Source organism: Nymphalis io, chromosome 3 (assembly GCF_905147045.1).
Source record: "Nymphalis io chromosome 3, ilAglIoxx1.1, whole genome shotgun sequence".
Lineage (NCBI taxonomy): Eukaryota > Metazoa > Arthropoda > Insecta > Lepidoptera > Nymphalidae > Nymphalis > Nymphalis io.
The window spans coordinates 733,637-758,392 of NC_065890.1; the positions used below are offsets into that span (position 1 = coordinate 733,637).

At 37.9% G+C, this 24,756-nt stretch overlaps 2 protein-coding genes across 5 annotated transcripts; one reads left to right on the top strand and one right to left on the bottom strand.

The window, feature by feature from the left end:
• The first annotated feature begins 100 nt into the window (after positions 1–100).
• On the top strand, positions 101–11,009 carry LOC126780931 (kelch-like protein diablo). 2 transcript variants are annotated; one of them, XM_050505628.1, is made up of 13 exons: positions 101–495; positions 718–788; positions 2,416–2,583; positions 3,689–3,857; positions 4,337–4,516; positions 4,774–4,932; positions 5,283–5,475; positions 5,666–6,042; positions 6,136–6,386; positions 6,577–6,715; positions 6,795–6,907; positions 7,683–7,735; positions 10,946–11,009. In XM_050505628.1, exons 3-12 carry the CDS (start codon positions 2,417–2,419, stop codon positions 7,705–7,707), a joined length of 1,773 nt encoding a protein of 590 aa, XP_050361585.1. In that variant the 5' UTR covers positions 101–495; positions 718–788; position 2,416; the 3' UTR covers positions 7,708–7,735; positions 10,946–11,009. The 2 variants fall into 2 exon arrangements, with proteins under 2 accessions (XP_050361585.1, XP_050361584.1); XM_050505627.1 differs by lacking the exon at positions 10,946–11,009 and having other exon boundaries at positions 7,683–7,905.
• On the bottom strand, positions 7,909–24,334 carry LOC126780933 (thioredoxin domain-containing protein 3 homolog). 3 transcript variants are annotated; one of them, XM_050505631.1, is made up of 11 exons: positions 24,142–24,325; positions 12,907–12,993; positions 12,688–12,791; positions 12,499–12,570; positions 10,938–11,087; positions 10,539–10,737; positions 10,285–10,455; positions 10,027–10,187; positions 9,714–9,934; positions 9,062–9,287; positions 7,909–8,331 (listed from the first exon to the last, which is right to left on the bottom strand). In XM_050505631.1, the coding sequence occupies exons 1-11, from the start codon at positions 24,152–24,154 to the stop codon at positions 8,104–8,106; spliced, it is 1,632 nt and encodes a 543-aa protein (XP_050361588.1). In that variant the 5' UTR covers positions 24,155–24,325; the 3' UTR covers positions 7,909–8,103. The 3 variants fall into 3 exon arrangements, with proteins under 3 accessions (XP_050361588.1, XP_050361587.1, XP_050361589.1); XM_050505632.1 differs by having other exon boundaries at positions 7,912–8,331; positions 12,907–12,970; positions 24,142–24,334; XM_050505630.1 differs by lacking the exon at positions 24,142–24,325 and having other exon boundaries at positions 12,907–13,124.
• Between the last annotated feature and the right edge of the window lie 422 nt (positions 24,335–24,756).

Below are 24,756 nucleotides of genomic sequence, written 5' to 3' on the forward strand. Positions count from 1 at the left end.
TGTTACAAAATAGTCCAGTTTCACAATTCTTTTTCGCGTAATAATACATTACATCGACAGTTCTGTGGCAACACATTTTTTGACATATCAATGGAAAGTACGTTCTGAAGTTTCATAACTTTACCATTATTCTAAAAAAAAAATATTGTATGAGTATAAAACCTACACATATTAATGTTCTTAAAAACCAACATGTTGTTATTAAATTTCCTATCGAAATTCAAGGCTATTCACTAAAAAAAATAAAAATAAAAATTCAAGATCACATTCATTTTATTTGTAAGTGAAAGAAAAGATTTGTTGAACGTCCCAAAAAAAGGACTCGAATATAGTACGATGTCTAAACTAATGTAACAGTAAACATATAAATTTTTGTGATCAGAAAATCGATGCATCGCTAAGTGTCTATTATTTTGACCTCAGGGCGCCTACATTTAGTTTTGCGCTCCTTCGAGGACAGTTTTGATTTTGTGTGGTGTACAAAAATCCTCAAAGGTAAGTCGGGGCAGGGAGCATTGACATTCGCATATATTATCTAGTAGTAACAGAATTGTTATTGTACACATTAATAAAAGCGAAGTATTGTTCTCGTGTTCTTCAGTGTGATTTGAATTGTACTTGCTTCGTAATGCTCGCTTCAGAGATAGAGTAATAACGGAAACCTGTTATAGATAAATGTGAAAGTTTTTTGTTATTGATGCTGGGTGATGATTGTAGATTGACTCCGTGTGGGGCTGGGCTTCGCCCCCGCTGCGTTTGCAGCTGGGAAACGCGCGCGGACACAAGAGGTATATATAATTATATTTTGTTTATATGTTAGAATTCATATAAGTGCAAAAATAGAAGGTATGGGAAATTGTAATTAGATGTCTTTGTATGTTATCCGTGAAGTATTCTTATTTCTAGTAAGGTTTCGTGTTTAATGTGCTATGATCTTGTTTTATTTGTCACCTAATGTATTAGTTTCAATATTTTTTTATAAAACATTCAATGTAACTACAAGGATTGTCGCAAAATAATAATTTTGAACACTGATTAAAAATATTCATCCAATGTTAATTTGTACAGACAACAATTATTTTACGTAGCTTATTTACTAATGTTTGCAATGTTAGAATACACGCAATGTGAACAATTGATTAGTTTCAATAATAGAGAATGAACATTAATTGACTAATGTAACATCATGCATTGTTGGTTTATTTCCTTGTTCGCCAATTGCAACAAGGAAATCTTGCCTTTTCAAATCAAATATCAGCTTGTACAATGTTGTGTATAAAATTCTTTTTCTAAATAATGATTTGTCTTTCAAAAATGATAATAATAATATGTGTTTCGACATATATATGTTATTGATAAATACACAAATTCATTTATTTACAAACAACAAGTATGTGAATTAAAAAAAAAATTAAATATAAAGCATACCAAAGGTTCAGGTTTATATAGAATTACCACTAAGCTGGTAATTCTGCCAGTCCCAGTAGACGATGGACACAATTCAAGAAAGCATATAACAATTGTAATATGTATAAAGAATATTGTGAATATGCTTCCGACTAAAATTTAGTGTCAATTTGAATTTTACATTTAAATTAGAAGTTAAATCCATATTCATTGTTTTATTATTTCTATCATAACAATACCAAAAAAACTAATTTGAATGTCATGTTACTAAAAATAAAATTATTTAAGGAATAATTGTGACTTATAAACAATGGTTTATGTAGAAAATAGTTTTTTATATGTAGTATATTGTTTTGTCTTTAATAAAAGAAATTTCGAATTTAAATTGAAAAACTTAATCTTTTGTTCGAGATTTTATTGATCACCTATGTTAGTATGTGTGAGTAAAATTGTGCAAGTAAATTTTAAACCAGACAGTTCAAATGTAAAGATTACAAACTGTTCAATTGTTAACGACAATACAATTTACTTTACGAAATATAGTAATTTCATCAAAATTGCTCTCAGGTACATTTTGTGGTTTTCAAAACATTCTAATTTTCTTTTTAATTAGTTAACTCACTACTCAACTAAAAAAGTAAAAAATGTCCGATATATAATGCCTTTGTTCTTTTCTCTCACTTAAATGTTTTAAATAGCCAAAAATATTCCATACTAGAAGTATGTTGTTGTTTGTATGCATGTTATTATTTTAGTGCTTTCTCGTTTTAATTTTATTTCAGGAAGTAGAATGGCAAATGGTTACATATGTCCATATACACTAGCTCTGTAACAAATAGAAATCAATTTAAATATTGGTCCAGATACCAATATTTAAAGGGTACTTTCAGGTGGGTCTGCACAGAGCCCGATACAAGTAAAGTCTTTAATTTTTTTTGCAAGTATTTAAGCAGTGCATTGGGAGTAATTCATGTAAAGTCATGACTATACATTGAACATTTGTATTAGGATGGGGGAGGGCGGGTCCCCCGGCGGCGGCGGCAGTGGTGCGCGGCTGTCGCATACGTCGGAGAAGCATCCGCGCGCCATACTCGGGGAACTGTCAGCGCTCCGCCGACATCGAGAGCTTTGCGACGTCGTACTCAATGTGGCCAATAGAAAACTATTTGCACACAGGTCCGTATTGTACACTTCAGCATTGAGCACTCGTTGCCCACTGAGTAACAGAACGTCGGTGGTGGAGTGGTACGTAGTAGTACGTGTGTGGTACGGCGCCATTGAAGGTATTGTTGTTTGGCGGTAAAATATCTGATGAGTAGGTGGTACCTACCCAGACGATCTTGCACAAAGCCCTACCACCCGGTAATTTAATTTAAAAATAGAAATTTAATAAATAATAAATGTTATTGGTATGTAATGAGTTTTATTAATGAAGGCTTATATTAAGCATTTTTTAGATTACCGAATAGTATCGATACGAGCTTGGAACATAACTATCAGTGTCCCATACCGCTTTATAAACAGCGTTCTGTGTTCGCGTTGTATTACTCCGAGAGCAGCTAGTCTTTACTAATATAACGAAGGTTTTCGCTGTCGTAGAGGAAACGCGTAATTGAATGAGCTATGCTACATTTAATTTTTTTATCGTTGGCACGTGAAGGTCAATCTTTGTAACGATATTAACTAATTTTATATTGTGAGCCATTGGTATTCATTATTTATTTCGTAATAAGTAGTATACAAAATATATTATAAGTTACTAAGTACTAATTTATTATTCATCCTTGCAGTTGTTTGTTACGGGATAATTTCGCTGCTCAGTGCGATAGAATATCCCATCAATTATTTATTAAATCTGATATTCGTATAAATTCGACTTTTAATTCTTTATCTATAAAAAAAAATTGTTTTGAATTATCTCTGTTCCATATTTAAATTTTACACGTACATATTCATAAACTATTTTAATTTTTAATTATTCTGGTGTTCCTCACGATAATATATATATTGTCTATAATATTCTGTACTAAGATATTTTCGAATGAACAAATTTTTAGTAAATTATGCAATCTTTAAACAAAAAGGTGTGTTTACTGTTAAGGTTACAGAACCTTAACAGTAAACACGACTCGATAACTAAAACCCAAATAAGCACAGGCCTATTTGGGTTCTAGTTATCGAGTGATAAATAAGAGAAAAAAATATATAAACAAACACACATCTTTGGACGTTATTGATATTTGTAAAATTGATGGCACGTATTCGTTCCGCGTCCGCACAGGGTGATCCTGTCGGCGTGCAGCCCGTACTTCCGCGCGATGTTCACGGGCGAGCTGGCGGAGTCGCGCGCCACGGAGGTCACCATCCGCGACGTGGACGAGCACGCCATGGAGCAGCTCGTGGAGTTCTGCTACACCGCGCACATCGTCGTCGAGGAGAGCAACGTGCAGGTGACCGAGCTGCGGCAACTGTATACTTACATATATAGTTCCGACTCAAAGTTTATTTTGTTTTACTCAATTGTTTTAAATGTATGTTCTATAACTTTTCAATAATCACCCGTTTTCGATGTAAATTCTGTTGAAAAAGATTGGCAATAACTTCAGTTTATACCATTTAGAAACCGCATTTTGCCTGTTAGAGGGAGGAGGGGGTAATTGTAAGATATAAAAGGTGTTAAATTTTTTCCTATGAAGCAAGCTTGATGCTTCATACCAAACTTCATCAAAATCGATTCTGTTGTTTAGCAATAGAAGCGTGACAGACAGACTCATAGAATGTAACCACATTTTTCTTTCTTTCGCTTTCGCATTTATAATATAAAGAATAGATTATATTGCAAGGGGTTCCTTGTCCAAGGCGCCACCTAGCTATGAGTTGCAGTATGCGAACTGCATTAGTTATTAGTTCGCAATTGTGTCGTGCGCAGGCGCTGCTGCCGGCGGCGTGCCTGCTGCAGCTGCAGGAGATCCAGGACGTGTGCTGCGAGTTCCTGAAGCGCCAGCTGGACTGCTCCAACTGCCTCGGCATCCGCGCCTTCGCCGACACGCACTCGTGCCGCGAGCTGCTGCGCATCGCAGACAAGTTCACGCAGCAGAACTTTCCTGAGGTACGACTTGATAGACAATCCTATCTATTTCGGTTACAAGAATTTGGTTTTGTTTATATTTCCTAAAAATAAGATAATAACCATTTAATATTATTAATTAAGAAAGTTTTTAAATTACGGTATTACTTAATAATTACTTACTTAGGAACGGTACGCAAATTTTGTATGAAACGAGACATTCATAGTTCTCTCGGATTATATTTACTTTAGACGAAAGTATTGTTATCTAAATAGAATAGTTTTAATGTAAATGCCAGGTGATGGAGAGCGAGGAGTTCCTGCTGCTGCCGGCGGCGCAGCTCATCGACATCGTGTCATCGGACGAGCTCAACGTGCGCTCCGAGGAGCAGACGTTCCAGGCCGTCATGTCGTGGGTCAAGTACAACGTGGCCGAGCGCCGCCAGCACCTCGCGCAGGTACGCTGTCTCTACGAGCTGTTATCTCATCCTCGGCAATCGCTATCCCATTATAAGTGTGAGCTGAGAGCTACGGGAGGGTTGATTCGTACCAGTCCGGAGCCCCTCCCACAGAAAGCTTGTTAAATTCACTGTCGGTCAGTTTATTAGACGAGTTGTTCAATTAAATATACTCGTCACTCAGATACTTTCGCCGGGTTTTAATGTATGCAGAAATAATTATGCCGTTACGACAATTGTTTTCGTGGGACCATGGTTTCATTATAAAATAAGCTCTTGCCTGACCCTCACGGATGTCTGTACAAGGTTGATCGACTACAAAAGCTTTGAAGAACATCTGTCGTTTTTAGGTCCTCCAGCACGTCCGTCTGCCGCTATTAAGTCCAAAGTTCCTGGTGGGGACGGTGTCGTCCGAGTTGCTGATCCGCTCCGACGACGCGTGTCGCGATCTACTCGACGAGGCCAAGAACTACCTTCTGCTGCCGCAGGAGCGACCGCTCATGCAGGGCCCCCGCACGAGGCCCAGGAAGCCCACGAGGCGAGGTGGGCTTGCAGCTGAGATGCTAGTTTTTATTGTTTAATTTCTAATAACATTCATTGGAAATATTAATGATAAAGTAAATTAATTAAAGAAATCATCACGCTTGTTACTAACTGTATAGAGAGTAACGCTATCGGAGTCGAACAATTACCTCCGAAGTATCGAATATAGTAGGAAGTGTGCGTGTGGCAGGCGAGGTGCTGTTCGCGGTGGGCGGCTGGTGCTCGGGCGACGCCATCGCGTCCGTGGAGCGCTTCGACCCGCAGAGCGCCGAGTGGAAGATGGTGGCGCCCATGTCCAAGCGGCGCTGCGGGGTGGGCGTGGCCGTGCTGCACGACCTGCTGTACGCCGTGGGCGGCCACGACGGCCAGAGCTACCTCAACAGCATCGAGCGCTACGACCCGCAGACCAACCAGTGGTGCGGCGCCGTGGCGCCCACGTCGTCGTGCCGCACGTCCGTGGGCGTGGCCGTGCTGGACGGCGCGCTGTACGCCGTCGGCGGCCAGGACGGCGTGCAGTGCCTCAACCACGTCGAGCGCTACGACCCCAAGGAGAACCGCTGGACCAAGGTGACGCATGCGGAATTGTATCAAATATTATTCTAATACTATGATCGGTAATGTTGTGCTTCTCTATATAGCAGTATATTGTTTCGTCCACAGGTGGCCGCGATGACGACGCGACGGCTGGGCGTGGCCGTGGCGGTGCTGGGGGGACACCTGTACGCGGTCGGCGGCTCCGACGGGCAGTCGCCCCTCAATACCGTGGAGCGCTACGACCCGCGCGCCAACAAGTGGTCGGGCGTGGCGCCCATGTCGACGCGCCGCAAGCACCTCGGCTGCGCCGTGTTCGACGGGCAGATCTACGCCGTGGGGGGGCGCGACGACTGCACCGAGCTGTCCTCGGCCGAGCGGTGCGCTGCGAATATTGTATACACAATAACAGATAACTTGACACGAGTCAGTGTACACGCGACATTAAGAGCAAACCAGCGATACAATATTGATCAGACATCATGCTAACCCACTTGTAGTCCATGATTCCTCCATGTTTAGATTTAAATATGAATGATGTACGTCACTTAGCTTCTCTCTCGCCGACAGGTACGAGCCGGCGACAGACTCGTGGTCACCTGTGGTGGCGATGACGTCACGACGGAGTGGCGTGGGGCTGGCGGTGGTCAACGGTCAGCTGTACGCGGTGGGCGGCTTCGACGGGACCGCATATCTCAAGTCTATCGAAGTAAGTTTCACATTCAGTATGAATTTTAACTCAATTGTTATACAATATTGCATGTAACAGTACCATTCCGTGCTCGCAGGTGTTCGACCCGGAGTCGAACCAGTGGCGACTGTGCGGCGCCATGAACTACCGACGACTGGGCGGCGGCGTGGGCGTCATGCGCGCGCCGCACCACGACAACCACTACATCTGGTAACTGGCCACCATTCTACCACCACCCACACCCACACACCATCTCATAATCTCATCACCATGTTGTAGCCTGTTCCAATCGCAGAAAGCGTAAAGAGCAATAAACAATTTTAATATCGACTTGACGTGACGTCATTGGTCGAAATCGAAATCTTGAAAAATCCATGATATTAATTATGGATACATGGAACTATAATTAACATTAGTGTGGATATTTGGAGTCAAATAGAATATGGAGTTATGTTTTATAAATAAAGATATTTTAATCAAGAATTGTTTGTAATGCAATAATATATTAGCAAATCGCATGGAACGTAGCACAGATTATTCAAGATTGGACGAGCCAATGATATTGCGTCAATTCAATATCAGAATGGTTTATTTTTCTTTAAAGCTTTGGTTGAATTAGGTTATAAATCATATGAAGGCCCGCATAGACGGGCCGGCCGTCAGAGCGGTAGCATGCGAAAGCCACCCGTGGCGCTCCTCGTTAAGACGGAAAGGGTACCGCTGGTTTTTTAGCGGGTATTCCGTTGTTCGGGGCGCACTCGGCGCCTTGGACACCGGCGAGCCCCACATACCCCAACGCCTCACTGTTCCCGTGGGGGAAACGTGTTAAAAAAAGGTTATAAAACATAATATATTGTTTGTTATGTATTTAATCTAGTTGTTTAGATAATAAAACCTAAGGAGAACTAATTTGGCTATGTAACTACATATTATACTCAGTAATAGTGATTATGTTTCGATAATTAATAACTGAATTTTATTTCAGGAATCGAAAAGACTCGGTGGTGTGAACGCCGCCGTACACTCAACTCCTATCAGGTTAAGTCTCTCTAAGTATCATATATTTTACTGTTATATATTAATTGACTATTTATAAATAAATGAAAATACAAATTTTAGAATATAAATAATGAATTTTATTTATCTATATAAATATAGTTGTAAGGCATACTTAATGTAAAACATAATTTTAATGTAAGTTTAATTAGTATTTAAATATATGTAATACTGAGGTGATCATAGGAAATACTTAAATATCGGTGTTTTTGTATGAAGTATCAACTATTTATGTTAAGATGTAATAAATGCTTAAATTTTTATTCCGATGATTTCTAATTTTACAACGAAATAAATAAATTTTCTATGCGTTCTAATTTTATATTATTAAATATCTGGTGTATTGTCATCTAAGCAGTGGTCGGAGGCGGGGAAGTTGCTTTGTCAGCATGCGTGTCGTCCTCCTCTCCCTCGTCCTCTCCCTCTCCCTCCAGTTCTCCGTCGCCTTCCCCTTCCGCGTCTCCATCTCCCTCCCCTTCCCCGTCTGCTGATCCGGCTTCCCCTTTCCCTTCTTCGATGTTATCGTTTGTGGCGTCGACGCTCTCATCGATTGTTTCGTCTTTAGTGTCATGGCGCTTCTGAAATAAGTTAAATAACAAATTCTGAAAATTGACAATCATATACAAAGTTCTGATACCCCAGAACTACATCCCTCGCAACCTAGGTGTTCTTTTAAGGTGTGGTTGTGTAATTAGCACAGGGAATTAATGCTATTGTAACCATGGCTAATTAGCTAACTTGTAATTTACAAAGGGGGCGTGTTAATCAATTCATGGTATTCTACAACTACGTATAATTTGTTAATTGCTAAATGAGACTGCAAACTAGCTATCGATTAATCCATCATTAAGTAAGGCAAATTGGTAAAAGCGACGGTTAGTCGTGTTGATGGACGGATGTCTGACCATACCATGGGTGTGGTAAGAGCTGACCAAGGGGGCATCCCTACCACCTAACTACTCGTATAATGGCGTGGAAAAAATCCACCAGCTAAAATATTCTCTATAAGGATTGACTTAAGGCATTCGAGCAATTTATACATACGGAGACTCAGAATATTTGTGATATGTGTATCGAATGACAAAATAAAAGTAGCCCTGCAGGGTTCTTTTGCAGTGGAAATAATAAATGGATGCTCGAAAATTTGTCTAATAATTAATTGCAAAATTTGCGTACTTTTTAAAATAAACTTATAATAATATAATTTAAATTTTTTCGTCCTATAAATAGGTACTGTTATTTAAAATGGACAGCTCTTACTAATTATATCAGCAAAATATAATAAATGACTCAAAATAATGGCAAGACCTTTTTCTTCTTTTTGGTCTTCGGTTTCGGCTTGTGCTCTGGTTCACTATATCCTGGTGGAAAGAACCTTTCACATTCCTCGGCTCCCACTACAGTGTCCTCGCTAACATGCAAAGGTCCCAATGTCATCAATTCTTCTGGTGGACCTTCTGGTGGAATATCTTTAGGGTCCGCCAAAGCTGGCTCCGCTACGCCAACGGCTATCATTAGAACTATTGTCTCGCAACTGGGAATATTAAAAGAAAAGCTTATAGCAAATATTTTATCGGTAGGGTTTTTACTGGTTTTTGGGTATTTCTCAGAAGGAAGGGACCTATGCAGGATCGATTGGGTGAATACCACCCCACTCATCAGTTATTCTGCCGCTAAACATCAATACTTCGTTTTGTGGTCTGGTTTAAAAGTGAGTGAACCAGTGTATTTATAATAGTCAAAAGGGACATAATATCCTATAGCATTGACGGTGTACCGATGACTTTATTCTGCTGTGTACTGTGCATCTTTTTAAAAATATATTTAAATGAAAAAAAAAACATTTTGGTAGTGACGTATTTCAGTAATGTTATCGATAAAAATACTTTCAGATGAGGGGGAGCTACGTTTCTCTTAATTGAAAGAAATTGATTTGATTATTGAAGACATGAGAACTTACTAATCTTTCTCCACCCTATCCTCGTATTTTTCAACTGTCTTACAGAGCAGTTTAGGGTCTTCAACATTCGCGTCAGCAAAGAATCCATAGCGAATAATTCTATTTTTCAACTTAGCTGTAGATGCCATAGTCAACACTGCTCTGCGCTGCCATGCTCCGAATATCATTGCGATGTGTGGTGGATCTGGTGACGCAGGGGGTTCCACTAAGCCACCTACCAACTAAGAGACAATGAAAATTTATTATTATACACTCTTTTTGACTATTAACTACGTAGACTATACGATACAAAGTAAAAGTTATAAAATGCTACCTTCGGAAATAATAAATCTAGTATGGAGGCTCGCTGGTGTCGATCTGCGGGCACAAATAAACCCGGTATACCATTAGCTTTCAATTCCTCTGATGGAATCTTCTTTGCTTGTTCATCGTCCGTTTCCAAACCATCCCCAAAGAGAGTTCGACGGGCTATTTCTGGAAGAGTGATGTGTTACGTAACAAACTGTTATTGATCATTTTTTCTTAGAAAATTTTGATAAGCAAACTTTTTTATCCTTTCCAATATCCTTACCAATTATATTTCCCTCTCTATCTGGTAATTTTTTTAACAGCAAGGCCAGTGACGGTCTCTCAATAAGCGTCGCTATTGCCTCGGCGTTTTCGAACTCTGGGTCTTCCATTGCGAGTATTCTTGCTCCATGCTTGCCGAGTACAAGTGGGCATTTATCCGCGACTAGAACACCTGTGTTTTAATATTATACTATGAATAACTAAAAGTCGTAGGTTTGTATGCCATTATTTTTTTTTAAACTACAAACTTCGTACCATAAGGTTCGAGGGCGTCAGACACTTTCCTAAGGTTCTTCTGTGCGTGTGGCATCATAAGTGCGGGACAAACTTCACTAAAATGTATCTCAAGACGTTTAGCTCTTGACTCTCGTCTCAATGTTCTCGCCATCTCGGCTGCGACGGCTTCTTTCTCTCGACGTTGCTGATTTAGCTTTTCTTGAGCTAATGCCACCTCCTGTAAAAATAGTATACAATATATGAATAAAAGTCTAGAAAATACATGAAAGTTAAACCTCTGATTTGTATGTTTGTCATTTTGTATTTCTTATAAATAAATAATTGGTGTTTGATGAAGACTCATAATATAATAGTCATTATAAATCTTATTCAAATATGAAGAGTTCGGTGCTGATAAAATATAAATTTAAATTTCACCTGTTCAGGTGGCGTAAGTTCGTGAGGTGCTCGTTTGGGTCGTTCGCGTTCTCCTTTCTTCACCAACTCCTCGTTTTGGAGCTCCTCAACGATAGTGCGAGCTAAGCGTGGAGCGTCGGCACCAAATACGACATTTATCAATTGCCCTCCCTGGAAGCGAAAACGAATATTGTAAGTTTAAGAAAAGTTGATAGGTTGATAGTTCTATAGCGAATTTAAGGAGGATGACGAGTTTGATTGCAATAAAGATGACAAAAACTTGTGGCATTGTTACCACTCAAACTACTAACATATGAAGCAAGGTACGTGTATGATTTGATCGTCAGCTTTGAATTGGTAATTAAACTTTATTTTTTTATTTATATTTTAAGTGGGGGTCACTTTGCTAACAGCTCCGTACGATTAACGAACGGTCGCCTCACGTTTTCAGTTATCCTACATATTTTGCATTTTAGTATACCGGCTTAAATGGTGAGTGAGCCAATCTAATTACAGGCACAAGAGACATTTCATACACATTGACGGGGTAAGGAGTGGATTATACTTGCAGTAATAGTGTTCATGTCTAAAGGTGATATACTAATACGATTGTATGCTTTTTAATTTTAAAAAACAAAAAAGATGGCGAGGTTTTCATTTCGTGTTACTAACATCAGGAATGTAACGTTTACCAACTTAATATACCTGGTGTTTTCATTATTGAATTGAAAATTGAAATGATATGAATTAACACATAGCACAAGACGGTCCTTTTTTATTTACAAAATAGTTCCCGGTCGTAGCTTCACCCGCGCTTTATCGGGGAGGTGTTACATATCCTATGTTCTTTTTTGTACCCATAACAAAGTGTATGCAACATTTTATAATGATAAATTGAGTAGTTAAGACGTGAAAGAGTGACAATGAAATTAACACACTAGCATTTATAATATTATATAATTCACACATACATATATAAGTAAAATAATTGTTGGCGTTCAGGAATGGTTGTGGTTGAAAAAAATGCCTTATCATTTATGTTATTTTCACAAGCTAGTTTGGTCGATATCGTCCACATCCGTGCCATTCCACCGTATAACATCCACATGTTCTATAAATAACGTTTATATATATACATACATACATGTGCAAATAACGTTTTACACGATAACATGACTTTGATTTATAATCCTTATTTGTATACATATAACGTTCAATTTTCTTAAGCAATTAACTAATAAATACTTTTGGTAGCAAAAGTTTCGGATTAATTCTAAAATGCTAATAGTTTTACTTTCAAGGTTTGAGCATGTTAATTGCATTGTTTTAGAATTTAAGTGTACATATATTTCATTTTATTCCTTATTTATTTGGAAATACGTTAAATCGAAAACTACAGTCTAGAAGTAATTATTGCGTATGCCTCAGATTAAACTCTGTGGTCAGACTTGAAACGCAAAAGATTACAGAAGTCTGTGATAACTAATTCAAAACTAATCATATAAATCTGATTCTGGCTTTATGTCGAATATATGTTGTAATTTAAGTGGATATAACTAGATGATAAAAGATTTTAACTTACCGCGAGAAACATCCAAGTTGGTTCACTGCGGTTTCTGAATCTTTTTAAACATTCTATGGTATCCGCTTTTGCCTGTATAAAAAATGTTGTTTTCAATATTATTCAGTTACAACATTAAAACAAATTTTATAGATATATTAATAAACGTATATGTTTTAGATATATAAATGACACATGTTTGGTACTAACTACTGCTAAATGTAGGTTGTCACCGCCGATTTCCACCTTGATCTTCTTCAAGTTCCCGACCATGCCGATGCACGGTCCACACCACTCAGTGAATACATCCACCACTAAAAAATATTACATGCTATATATTTTTAAATAATATAAATGATAAATGCATCACTGTAACGTTGAAAGTGTTCCATCCCTTAACTCTAGGAATAGACGCAAGTGTGATCTTACCAAGTAAACCATCTCGGTGTATAAACTTGTTCCAATCATCGTCATTGTTCAGCTCGGCCTGCAACTGCACCTGCGCCGCTTTCTTGCCTGCGCCGGCCGCGGCGGCGGCGGCGGCAGCGTTCGCGACCGCGCTCGTTATAGACATGCCGCCGAGTGCCGCACACGTGTGGGGGTGGGGACGATGTAGATAGAGGTGGCATTGCAAAATGGGATTTGGATTTTACGGATTATTTCTGGGATAGTATTATTTTTCTTGGATATTAGATTTTTTTATATATAGATTATTGCAAATTGAAAATAAAAATAGATAAATATTTATTACAAGTTTGTTTTTAGGGACACATCTGCTAGACCCGTGCCTGTAATTTGGCTGACTCAATAACGCTTCGTACCGATACACAATGACTGACTGACCCGTATCGTTTATCATGGTGGTGTCCGTCATTCGGATCTTTGGTTTCCCATCATATTGACGTCATTTATAAAGTTTTGGACGTTACGCATGTTTTTATGTCGTTTTCTTTGTAAAACTCCGACATTAGTTTTATTGGCGCTCCGTGCATGTCATAAATTGATGACAAAGTTTTATTTTCGCTTGAACTTTTCATTTGAACAGGTGCGCCACAGCTCCCTTTGCTTTACCTAGGGCCAGCGCTGGCCGTAGTATACAAATGATAAAATTATTGGAAAGAGTGATTCACTCACATGCATTGAATCTGACGTAACTATTTTTTTTTTAAATTAAAGTACTTATTAAAAATAAATAAAGCAGATGCTAATATGGAACCAGGAACAAGGATGTCAGGAGTCAGATAAGGATACGGCACTCGACGTATGTGTCAGAAAACTTACTCAACATATTCACGCTTATTATCATTCATTTTCGCTTTTTCATTCATATCATCTTTCTCTCTCCCTTTTACTTTATTTTTAACTTTATTTCTGTCATCTTCGTAGCTCTACAGGGGGTCGCATGACTAGTAATCGAAACAGTACCTACTCCGCCAAGGTGAATTGTGATTTTTATTGGTTTCTTTACGTCTAGGATATTTGTTCGATAAATGTTTATGATAAAATATCTATGGTAGAAGGTATTATTATTCTTCTTAAGCGAAAGCATAAAAAATCTAAATTCCGGAAATGTTTCTTTGTGAAACATAGAGTACAGTAACATTTCTTAAAGCGTTCAAAAAAATTTACTTCAACAGCGCTGCGACTTTTTCGCGAATGATTTTTCCGGTCTAGGCCTTTTCTTTTCCGGTGGTAGTTATTTTTTAATTTGACTAACAATAAGAAAAGGACATACTTCAATTATATATTTAATGTATTAGGAAGACAGATTGATAAATGGACCAACTGATGGTAAGTCGTCACCACCGCCCATAGACGTAGGCATTGCAAAAAATATATTGAATAAACTAGCTGTCCGGGCGGGGCGTTCAATATATTCGTACAGGTTAAAAAAAGATTTTATCCCGTGAATTTTTAGTCAATAAGAGCTATTCGCCTATACAGTAAAGTGCTCAATGACTGCCTCGTTGGTCTGGAAGGCTGTAGATCCCGAGTTATTGGGTTGAAATCCCAGGTCGGGCCAATAAAAAGTTATTGGCTTGTTTCTGTCGAAAACTTTCAGTAATAGCCCGGAGTCCGAAAGTTGCAAGTGTGTCCGGTGGATATTATTATTATTAAAAAGCTAAGGGCATATAACATATATGTATAAAGCACAAGCGCTGCGTATTTTTTTCATGCGTTTATTTATTGTTAGGTTCATTTAATGGCTTCTGTGCGAGTGGTGGCTCATTGTACATTCGTCCCACATTATGAGTACAATAGGTCACCACCACTCAGAGACATTAGCCCTAAAAAAAATATTACCCATCACTTTAAGGATGTGCCGTTTCACGTAACTTCAAACTCAAATAAAAAAGACGTCGCGTTTCCGCGGGGTGCGGAGGGTGTCGTTTAAAAGGGGCAACCAACCCCTATATAGAACAACCCTTATCAACCACAATTTCGAGACGCGAATTTCTAATGCGTTCCCCATTTATTTTTTCGAATTCAGCTTTCGATGAAACAAAGCTAAATATTGTTTTGTTATTATTGCCGACCGATGTGTCGCCGGCGTAATTGACAGTTGTATTGTATCTAAACGCCAAACGTTCATTGGTAATTGTTACGTTGCCCCTCGCTTGAAGTCGATTGTATTGGTTCTTCCGGAGTCGTGGTAGATCTCGCTTGAGAAATTCTCATTCTGTTTGCCGACAAACGCTGCCTACGCTCTTCTCCAGTCTCATTGTCTCTAAGATTGTGAACTCGACTTGCGTTACGCGTACGTCGACCGATATTTTGACGCCTCACTGGTGGCATTTTCATATCATTAATAACAATAACTAACACGACAATAAACCTCTAAACACACATCAAAACAAGCGAAACACCGTTTTGCTTCTGTAAAAGTAACGGTAATTGTATATGAATTAAGTCACCGTACTGACAATCTTGACAGTTTGGATAGATTGACATCATGACAGTCTTGTCTCATTTACCTCACACTTTTCATGTTTTGAGATTTAAAGTAAATTCTGTTCGTTTTTATAATTTTCTTTTATACAAACCTTGTCCTGACAATAACGAACACAATAAAAAAAGAATTATCCAATAAGGTGCAGTCATTCGGACATTTTGCACATACATACATTTCAATTTTATTTATATATTAGATAAGATAAAGTGACATTTAAAAATCATGTACATTATGTTTTGTTAAATATATTTAATACGAATCCCTTATCAACAACAAACTCTAACGACATCTATGATATTCAAACGGTACCATTGTTCGTAAACAACGATAGCAGAAAAGGTGGCGTGACCGGAATGATTGTTGGGGAATGTATTTTCTAGATGGCACTAAGCTGTACATATATGTTTTATTTACACAAAATCACATATCATACATGCCCCCTTTGGGGAGTAGAGCATTTTCAAGCCTTTCTACTCTGCATGTATGGATATGTGACAAAATTTAATCGTAATACACGAAGGATATTTCACGATGTTTTCATTCACTGTCAAAAAATTATACTAAAAGAAGGAAGATTAGAAGAAATTTAATATAAATTATCTATAATAATTTTGTATTTAAAACTGAATACATTTTATGATTAATTATTTTTAGTAGTTGGTTTGATCAAAAAGTTGAATGATCGCAATGGATCGAAACAAGTAGCTGCAAAAACTTAGAAAGCTAAATCGAATGCAAAATATCGAGAAGAGCGACAAAAAAATATAATTTTAATTAATAATAAATCACTAAGTATATTTTAAGATAAATAATTTTAACTAATAATAAAGCACTACCTATATTATGACTGCCTCATTGGTCTCGTGGCTTCATATAAGGCCGCAGACCCGGAGGTCCTGGGTTCAATTCCCAGGTCGGGCCAATAAAAAGTTATTGGGTTTTTCTGTCAGAAAATTCTCAGTAGCAGCCCGGAGTGTGGAAGTTGGAAGTGTGTACACTCCCGTGCCTCGAAAAGCACGTAAAGCCGTTGGTCCAGTTAGGGAATAGAGAGTGCACCTGTGTTTGCGCACACACTTGTGCACTATAATATCTCCTGCGTAGTTGGCTAATCTCTCTTGAGATTGGTCGCCGTGGCCGAAATCGGTCTGGAGGACATTATTATTATTATTATTATTATATTTATGTAAGAAATTCTCCAAAAAGGTCAAACTATCTGAAAACGCGAAATATGGAATGTTAATACTTCTAACGTAATGAATCCATCAGAGTTTTGCGTGCCATATTTGTTTTCGAATTATTTTTTTTACGTTTCGTAATGTAGTCTTCACATGCCATCACGCTGCCCGCTTACTGCACGTAAATTTTACCTAATGCCGTATCTTTATCTTCCTAAACAAAGTATTAAGGAAGTATCGCTTTTAACTATTCTGGCTTGGCTTCGAATATTTTCAAGCGCTTGTATGATTTGTTAAAAAATGCTAAATTGATATAAGCTCTTACTTGGTGATATGGCGTTGGTTAATTCAGGTTTGAAGGGTGAGTGAGCTAGTGCAACCACAGACAAGGAACATAACATCTTAGTTCCCATGATTGGTAGCGCATTGACCATCTTAGAGCGCCAATGTCTATGGCCGATAGTGATCATCAGGTGGCCTATTTGCTAATTAATAAAAAACAGTCATAAACTATCCTAGCGCCAACGTAAGTATAGACGAATACGCAATTTCGTTAAAATCTTATAATAGCGAAATATATCTTTTTATGAAACATTGACTAAATGATTTCAAGGATGATAGTTAGCTTTTTATCTATTTACTTGTAATTAACAGCACTTACAATAATAGTTATGTTTACAGTTAAGATTTACATATTAAATATAGCCATAGAGTTTTTAACGATCGGTAAAATTTATTGGATATAATTATATGTGTGCGTGTTTATATTTAGTATAAATAAATTATATATTATATAAATATCCTTATTTAATTCTAAAGTACACAGGTGAGGATTGAATAAACGGTAGACTCATTTAGCGTACAGCTCTACACGTTTCTACTAGTCTATTCTACTAGGTTCGGTGGAGTAAGTATATATTTTGAAAGTAGATTTTATCAGTATTTGATTGAAGCTATCCATAGTATATGACTTCTATACAAGAATTGAGTTGTATCAAATGTATTAGTCTAGTATAATATCGAAATCTCTAAGGACTGCCATGCCATGCTTAAACTAAAATTGAGCACTTGAGCAATTATTGGTCTTTATTCGTATATACAAAAAAAACTACTAAACCTATTTTTTTTTTTTTATATTCGCCGGGAGGGCAAATGACTCTACTCCACCTGATGGTAAGTGGTAGTAGAGTCCAAACGCGACGACGGCCAGTACAGACGGGAAAAACGTTCTGCACTAGCCGCCTTCGCCTTGCCGGCCCGCAAGATGCCTCTTCACGCCTCGTTTGAAGGCAAGGAAATTGGTAAGGAATTCCATTTTTTGGAAGTGCGACAAAGAAAGGAGTTGCCAAATTTCTTTGTTCGCGATGGAATTGATGTCACAGTTAGGCGGTGACATCGAGAACCAGCTCGCGTGGACTTAAGAAGGAAGGGGGAAGCAGGAATTAGAGAGAATAATTCCTCAGAGCACTCGCCGTGATACAGTCGATAGAAAGCGCTCAGTGCTGCTATCTCACGACGCAATTGTAAAGGTTCAAGGGTGTTTGTGACCTTTACGTCGCCAATAATGCGTACGGCACGTCGCTGCAACCGGTCCAAGGCCTCAAGTAGGTACTTAGCGGAGCCATCCCAAAGGTGCGAGCAATATTCCTCGCAAGACCGTACCTGTGTTTTGTACAGCAGGCACAGTTGTTGTGGCGTGAAAAAGCGCCGCTCCTTGTTCAGAACTCCGAGTTTCCGTGAAGCTGTTTTTATAACAGCCTCGATGTAATCCCTTCAATCCCCAGCATGGCGATTTTGCTTTGCATCACCAGCGGAGTACCACAGAGGGAGGGAAGAGGGGAAAATGTTGACTTTTTCGCCGTGAAAGCGCATACCTGTGTTTTCTTGGCATTAAACTCAACAAGATTATCAGAGCCCCATTTGGCGATGAGCTCTAACGTCCTATCGAGTTCAATGACAAGATTCTCCCGCCTCTCCTCAGTTTCCGCCCGCCCAGCCACTGCGCATCCGTGGTATCCACCATGCACTGTACTATCATCTGCATAGCAATGTATGTTCCCAAGGGAGAGCATATCATTGATATGCAAAAGAAAGAGTGTGGGAGATAGCACAGATCCCTGGGGGACCCCAGCATTCACTACATAGAATTGTGAAGCGCAACCATCTACTAAAACACGAAGGCTACGCTTGTGTAGGAAGCTGGCAATCCAGGTGCATAGCTGAGCAGGCAGACCATATGCCGGTAGCTTGGAGAGAAGACTTCTGTGCCAGACCCTGTCGAAAGCCTTGGAGATATCGAGGCTGACAGCCAACGATTCTCCATGCTTGTCGATAGCTTCACCCCAGAGGTGTGTTACGTACGCTAGAAGATCACCTGTGGACCGTTTTGGTCGAAACCCGTACTGACGATCATTAATCAGACAGTGATCTTCTAGGTAATGGATCAGTTGGTTGTTTAAAATCCGTTCCATCACCTTACAAAGTACTGAGGTGATAGCTATTGGCCGATAATTTGCCGGGTCAGACCGATCCCCTTTTTTGGGAACCGCTTGCACATTAGCTCTTCTCCAAGCCTCCGGCACACTTCCCGAAGAGAGAGAAAGTTGGAACAGGCGCGTTAACACAGGAGACAGCTCCGCTGCGCACTTCTTCAGCACTATGGCTGGTATTCCATCGGGACCGCTAGCTTTCCGTACATCAAGTGATTGCAGCTCCGCACGCACATCACGTTGCCTGATTTTAATGTCAGGCATCGTATGGCCACATGCAGGTATTGTAGGTGGCAGTGCACTACAATCATCGATGACGGAATTGTCGGCAAAGAGTTTAGCCAGGAGATCAGCTTGCTCTTGCGGACTGTGAGCTAGCGATCCGTCCGGATTTCTGAGCGGTGGCAGCGAAGGTTGGCAGAAATTGTTTTGCACAGACTTGGTCAGACGCCAGAAGCTACGGGAGCGCCTAGGATGCGAAACAAGGTCATGACCAATCTGTACAATGCGCTGTGCATCCGCTCTCGTGTATGCCTTTCTACAGGACTTGGAATTTTTATTATAGTTTGCTTTCAGTGAGTCAATGTTAGATGCCCCGCTAATACAGCCGTTGATCCACTTGCGATATGCCGCCTGCTTAGATGATACAGCATCGGCACATTCACGAGTGAACCAACGGTTACGCGTACTCCTACTGACGAGATCTGAGCTACCGTTTATGTATATGCATAAAAGTTACAGCAGAAGGTTCATCGCGTTTCGGAGGTCTCAGTATATAATATTAATATATAAGTGGCAGTGCTTCTTTAGTTTCACCAACTTTAAATTTAGAATATTTGCGTGAATTTCATGTTATTGTACATAGTTATTTGTATAAATATCAACATACGAAGTAATAGTTTAACGAATAAATAAAAAAAAAAATCGTCAAGCTAGTTCGTTGACACGGTACACATTTCGGTAGTTGGATCAATGTTTGTTAAACACATACCAATCGAGTGCGACACTCATTGCCCGCCTCGATACAGCGATCAAAGTTCTACTCGCCAAATATTGAGCCGATACACACATGTGGTACAGCAGGGTGTCGCGTGACAACACTTAAATACATGGATGAAATTGTAACCAGCTTTAGGACTAAGCTCATTTTATTTTATTAGAAAACAAATACCAATAAATAAAATTATTAAAATATAATAAGTGTCCCTGTGATTTTAAAGTAACTGTCTTTTTTAAAGTTAATAATACAGCTATTTGCAGGTTATCAGAATCAAAACAGCAATAAATTTTGTCTGTCTGTATGCCCTGGGTTATCAGCAATTTTTTTATACTATAGGTAGGCGAATGAGCAAATATGGGCCACTTGATGGTAAGTGGTCACCAACGCCCATAGACATTGGCATTGTAAGAAATGTTAACCATCGCTTACATCACCAATGCGCCACCAACCTCGGGAATTAAGATGCTATGTCCCTTGTGCCTGTAATTACACTGGCTCACTTACCCTTCAAACTGGAACACAACAATACCATGTACTATTGTTTTGCGGTAGAATATCTGATGAGTGGGTGGTACCAACCCAGACCAGCTTGCACAAAGCCCTACTTCCAGTAAAGTCCTATCACCAGTGAACCTAACCTGGTCTAATTATATAATTTAGTAATCTTGCTATATATGCAATCAATAAATATAGATATCGTTTGTCGAAGACAATTAAATGGTGTTGTTCAATATGTTTGATTAATTAGACGTATGTGGAAGGTTTAGCATTAATTAAACGATCTCCGAGTGTTCACATAGTACATAATATAATACATAAATGCAACGGCGACCTTTATCTGAGTAGACGGAGTTTGTTTTCGGTGTCAATTGTTTCCATTACAGTCTTGAACTTGCTATCATTTGTGTCTAAATCCTGTCTTGATCCCGTTGATCAAAGACCTCCTCTCCTTTAAAGGAGAAGGTTTGTAGCTAATTTTATTCCTTCAATGCAGGCTGATAGATACATATGTAGCAGAATTGATGAAATAAAAAATACAAATTTTTGGATTTGAACTCGCAATGTCAGGTTAAATTTCACGTATTCTAACAACTGTCTGTTATTGGCTCGATCGCAAGCTTGTGAATCTGAAATGATGTCAACGAAATTTTTTCGCTTCAAATTGTCATTAGCATATTAACGCCCCTTGCCACCTGATGCCGAGAGCGACTGCTCCTTTTGCTCTACCTCAGGGCCGACGCTGCATAAGTATGTTCGCGTCTATTTGAGAGAAATGTGACGTCATCATTATTATACTGCTAAATAAGCTGTAATTATTTATCATATTGTTATTAGTATTAGTGAGATAAATACATAATAGTACTGCAGTTTAAGTACTGTTCATTTTTTGCGCCTAAAGAAATTTAATTTAAAAGTCATCTTAACATTTTTATTTCTTTATTTCATTTAGAGACTTTTGTCCTACATAGGCACGTCAGTCGCATTGTTCAATTTAAAGCATTGCTTAGGAAATTGCATGGGAGCCGAGATGGCCCAGAGGTAAGAACGCGTGAATCTTAACCGATCATCGTGGGTTCAAACCCGGGCAAGCACCACTGAATTTTCATGTGCTTAATTTGTGATTATAATTCATCTTGTACTTTACGGTGAAGGAAAACATCATGAGGAAACCTGCGTGTGTCCAATTTCACTGAAATTCTGCCACATGTGTATTCCACCAATCCGCATTGGAGCAGCGTGGTGGAATAATAAATAAAGAGTTAAAAAGAGATTGATTTCTCTCTTCACAGGTTTCCGCCTGTGCCCAGTTGGGGGCGATATTGACGGACTGCTTACTATTCTTACATCTATGGAGTTTAATCATTTAAGAAAAATAATAGTCTAGGCTTTGTGTATAAGCCAAACAGCAATACTTAGTGGCACGATGAATCTAATCTGAGTTCCTACGGTCGGGTGCGAAAATTATAACTCAACATAATTTTCTGTTTAACAAACAAAACCAACTTTAAAATAAATTCGAGCCCATTAAAAACCAAAACATTAAGGATCAAACGAGAAAATACATCCCCAAAAAATACATAAAAAAACACACACAAACAACCGAGTTGATTACGTCCACCTTTTTTTGAAGACGGTTAAATATTGAAGTTATCACACGAAATTACATAATTGTTACTCGTTACAAAAATAAATACAAAAGACTGTATCATTCAAGTTCAAATAATTTTAGGGTAAAGCTCGAGATAAAAAACAAACATCCATCCCGGAATGTGTTTTCTTATCATTAAAAGATGTCAAAGGGAATGTTTCAGCCTCCAGGCTGATCGTTTCAATATGTAATGTGGGTAAATACCCTGCATGTATATTATATGGTTGAGAGAGTTTACTTAAACTAAACTTTGTACACACATTTTACTATTTGTGTTTGGGTAATCACTTTAAAATTATGCCAGATGAGCTAGCTGAGAGAAAAGTTTTATATAAATGAATGATATGAATGGAATAGTCGTTTCTAGATAACTTGCTTGATAAATAATTATTATTTACATTAATAAAATATAATTTTTATATTTTAATTGTAACGTTTTTTATACTATACTATGTAGTAATTTAATTGGAATATAAATATTGCAAAATAATTATTTCATAGTAACATGAAATGGAAATTATCTTAAGACTTGTACTAGCAACAATTAATCGTGAATAATAGTCGAATAATTTAAGCTGCTTAAGTTTCACTACTAATTGTATTTACTCCTGTGGCCGTTGAATTCAAATTTGTAATTTTTCACTTTACTTATAAACAGGTGTCCCAGTGGTTAGAAGACGTAAATATTAACTGATTTTTTTTCAAACCCTTGCAAGAACCAAGCAATTTGTACGTGCTTAATTTGTGTTTATAATTCATCTGATGCTTGGTGGTAATTGTGATTAAACCTGCATGTGTCGGATGACAGTCTGTATGTGTATCCAATTCCCATTGGAATATACTAACCGTCTCCTAAAAATTAAGATTTAGTCTAGCAATGGTACATTTACAGGCTGTTACTGTTTTCTTTACTTTGCTTTTAATTTACTTTTTGCGTTTGACCGCATTAATCGCAGATAAACAATGCTAATTGACCGCTATAATTGATATCTAGAAAATACATATCCTTAAAGATACTTTGAGTTAAAAAAAGTATTAAAGCAAAGATTATATTAAATTAATATTTCATATCACAGCCTTCTGAAAAAACTAATGTTTAAATCGAAACGATAGTTATTTTATAAACTTTTGATCTTAAATAAAGAAATACATGTATTATTAACAAAACCGCCCGCACGTACGTACGTACGTACGTATCATCAATTTATCTAATAGTAAAGTATTTAGCTCAGTTGAACAGTTTATCGTATTTTGTAAATCCGATCGAAAAGCGGTGCATTCTACGTTGTAACATCAGATAAGGAAGACGAATGTCGTCCACAAATACGCGTTTTCTAATCTGTTTCTATCTTATCATATAATTATATATTTTTCGGTTTATATGGAATAGGCTTTAGAGAATGGATATGAATATAAAAATAAAAATATTCCATATTTACTAGTAAAAATAATAGTTAATTACATATTTAAATTACGTCCAGAAGAAATGTGTCCATTCATTTTAGTCAAATTGTCAATCTTATATGATTTGACTTGTAACATATTTTCATTGAAGGTTCTTAAATACCTAATATATACGTATATAGTATTTGAAGTAATTATCTACTCGTATATTTGTACATGTAATGAAACAAAGTAATGAAATATTTAATTTAAAGATGGCAATTCAAATACAGATTAAAGAATTTATTTAAGAAATTTATATTGAAAGTATGTATGAGAAAATTTATTTAAGTTAATTATCCATTCGAAACGAATATCCTTATTCATACTTTCCCATTCACTCGTTGATATATCTTCAAGGTGAGCAAACTCTAGGCTTCAACAGGCACCGTAAACACACTGCGAACATCCACTCTACACTCCATTAATTCTCTCAAACATAACAAGATACCAACGTGAGAGTCTCATCAGCCACCCTTTTGATTACACCAGATCAAGTTCCGTTTCTTCGCTGAGTTGGTATAATTTTCGCTCGAGTTAACTGCTTCTAAATCGATAGTCTTTGATTACTGAAACAGTTTGTCACTAACACTCATGATTGAATGCGCTTGAACGGCTCTAGGTAAATTGTAAGTGAACGTTTCGTGCTCTGGCTCTGTTAATTCCGATACAGATTTATTAGTGGGGGTCGGAAGCGGAATGTCAATAGTAAAAAATATTCGACGTATCAAACGACGACTATGTTTACAATCACGACTGAATCAAAATTTTATGTTTATTCAAATGTTTTAAAACATTACAAACATAGCATATAATATAATATAAATAAGAATTCAGGACTTATTGAAAATAATAAGGATTCTTTAAAAGATGCCAGAGGCGAGAATTTTCTTTAGCAACGTTTTTAACAATGAGGCTTTAACTAAATGTCTGAAATATTTCGGGGCTATCGCTTACTTTAATTAAAATTGAAATAGTGCTTTGTCAGTAACTAGACCCAGGTTATTTCACCGACATAAAGATTTTCATATTTTTGGCGCAGTTTTCATTGTTTTTTAAACTGACATTTT

Excerpts from the sequence above, each read along its gene's own strand:
- LOC126780931 (XM_050505628.1), top strand. The coding sequence starts at position 2,417 with ATGGGGGAGGGCGGGTCCCCCGGCGGCGGCGGCAGTGGTGCGCGGCTG. Across the intron at positions 3,858-4,336 it reads TCGAGGAGAGCAACGTGCAG|GCGCTGCTGCCGGCGGCGTG; the intron begins GTGACCGAGCTG and ends TGTCGTGCGCAG. Across the intron at positions 4,933-5,282 it reads GCCGCCAGCACCTCGCGCAG|GTCCTCCAGCACGTCCGTCT; the intron begins GTACGCTGTCTC and ends TGTCGTTTTTAG.
- LOC126780933 (XM_050505630.1), bottom strand. The coding sequence starts at position 13,051 with ATGTCTATAACGAGCGCGGTCGCGAACGCTGCCGCCGCCGCCGCCGCG. Across the intron at positions 12,571-12,687 it reads ACAACCTACATTTAGCAGTA|GCAAAAGCGGATACCATAGA; the intron begins GTTAGTACCAAA and ends TTTTTTATACAG. Across the intron at positions 9,935-10,026 it reads TAGATTTATTATTTCCGAAG|TTGGTAGGTGGCTTAGTGGA; the intron begins GTAGCATTTTAT and ends ATTGTCTCTTAG.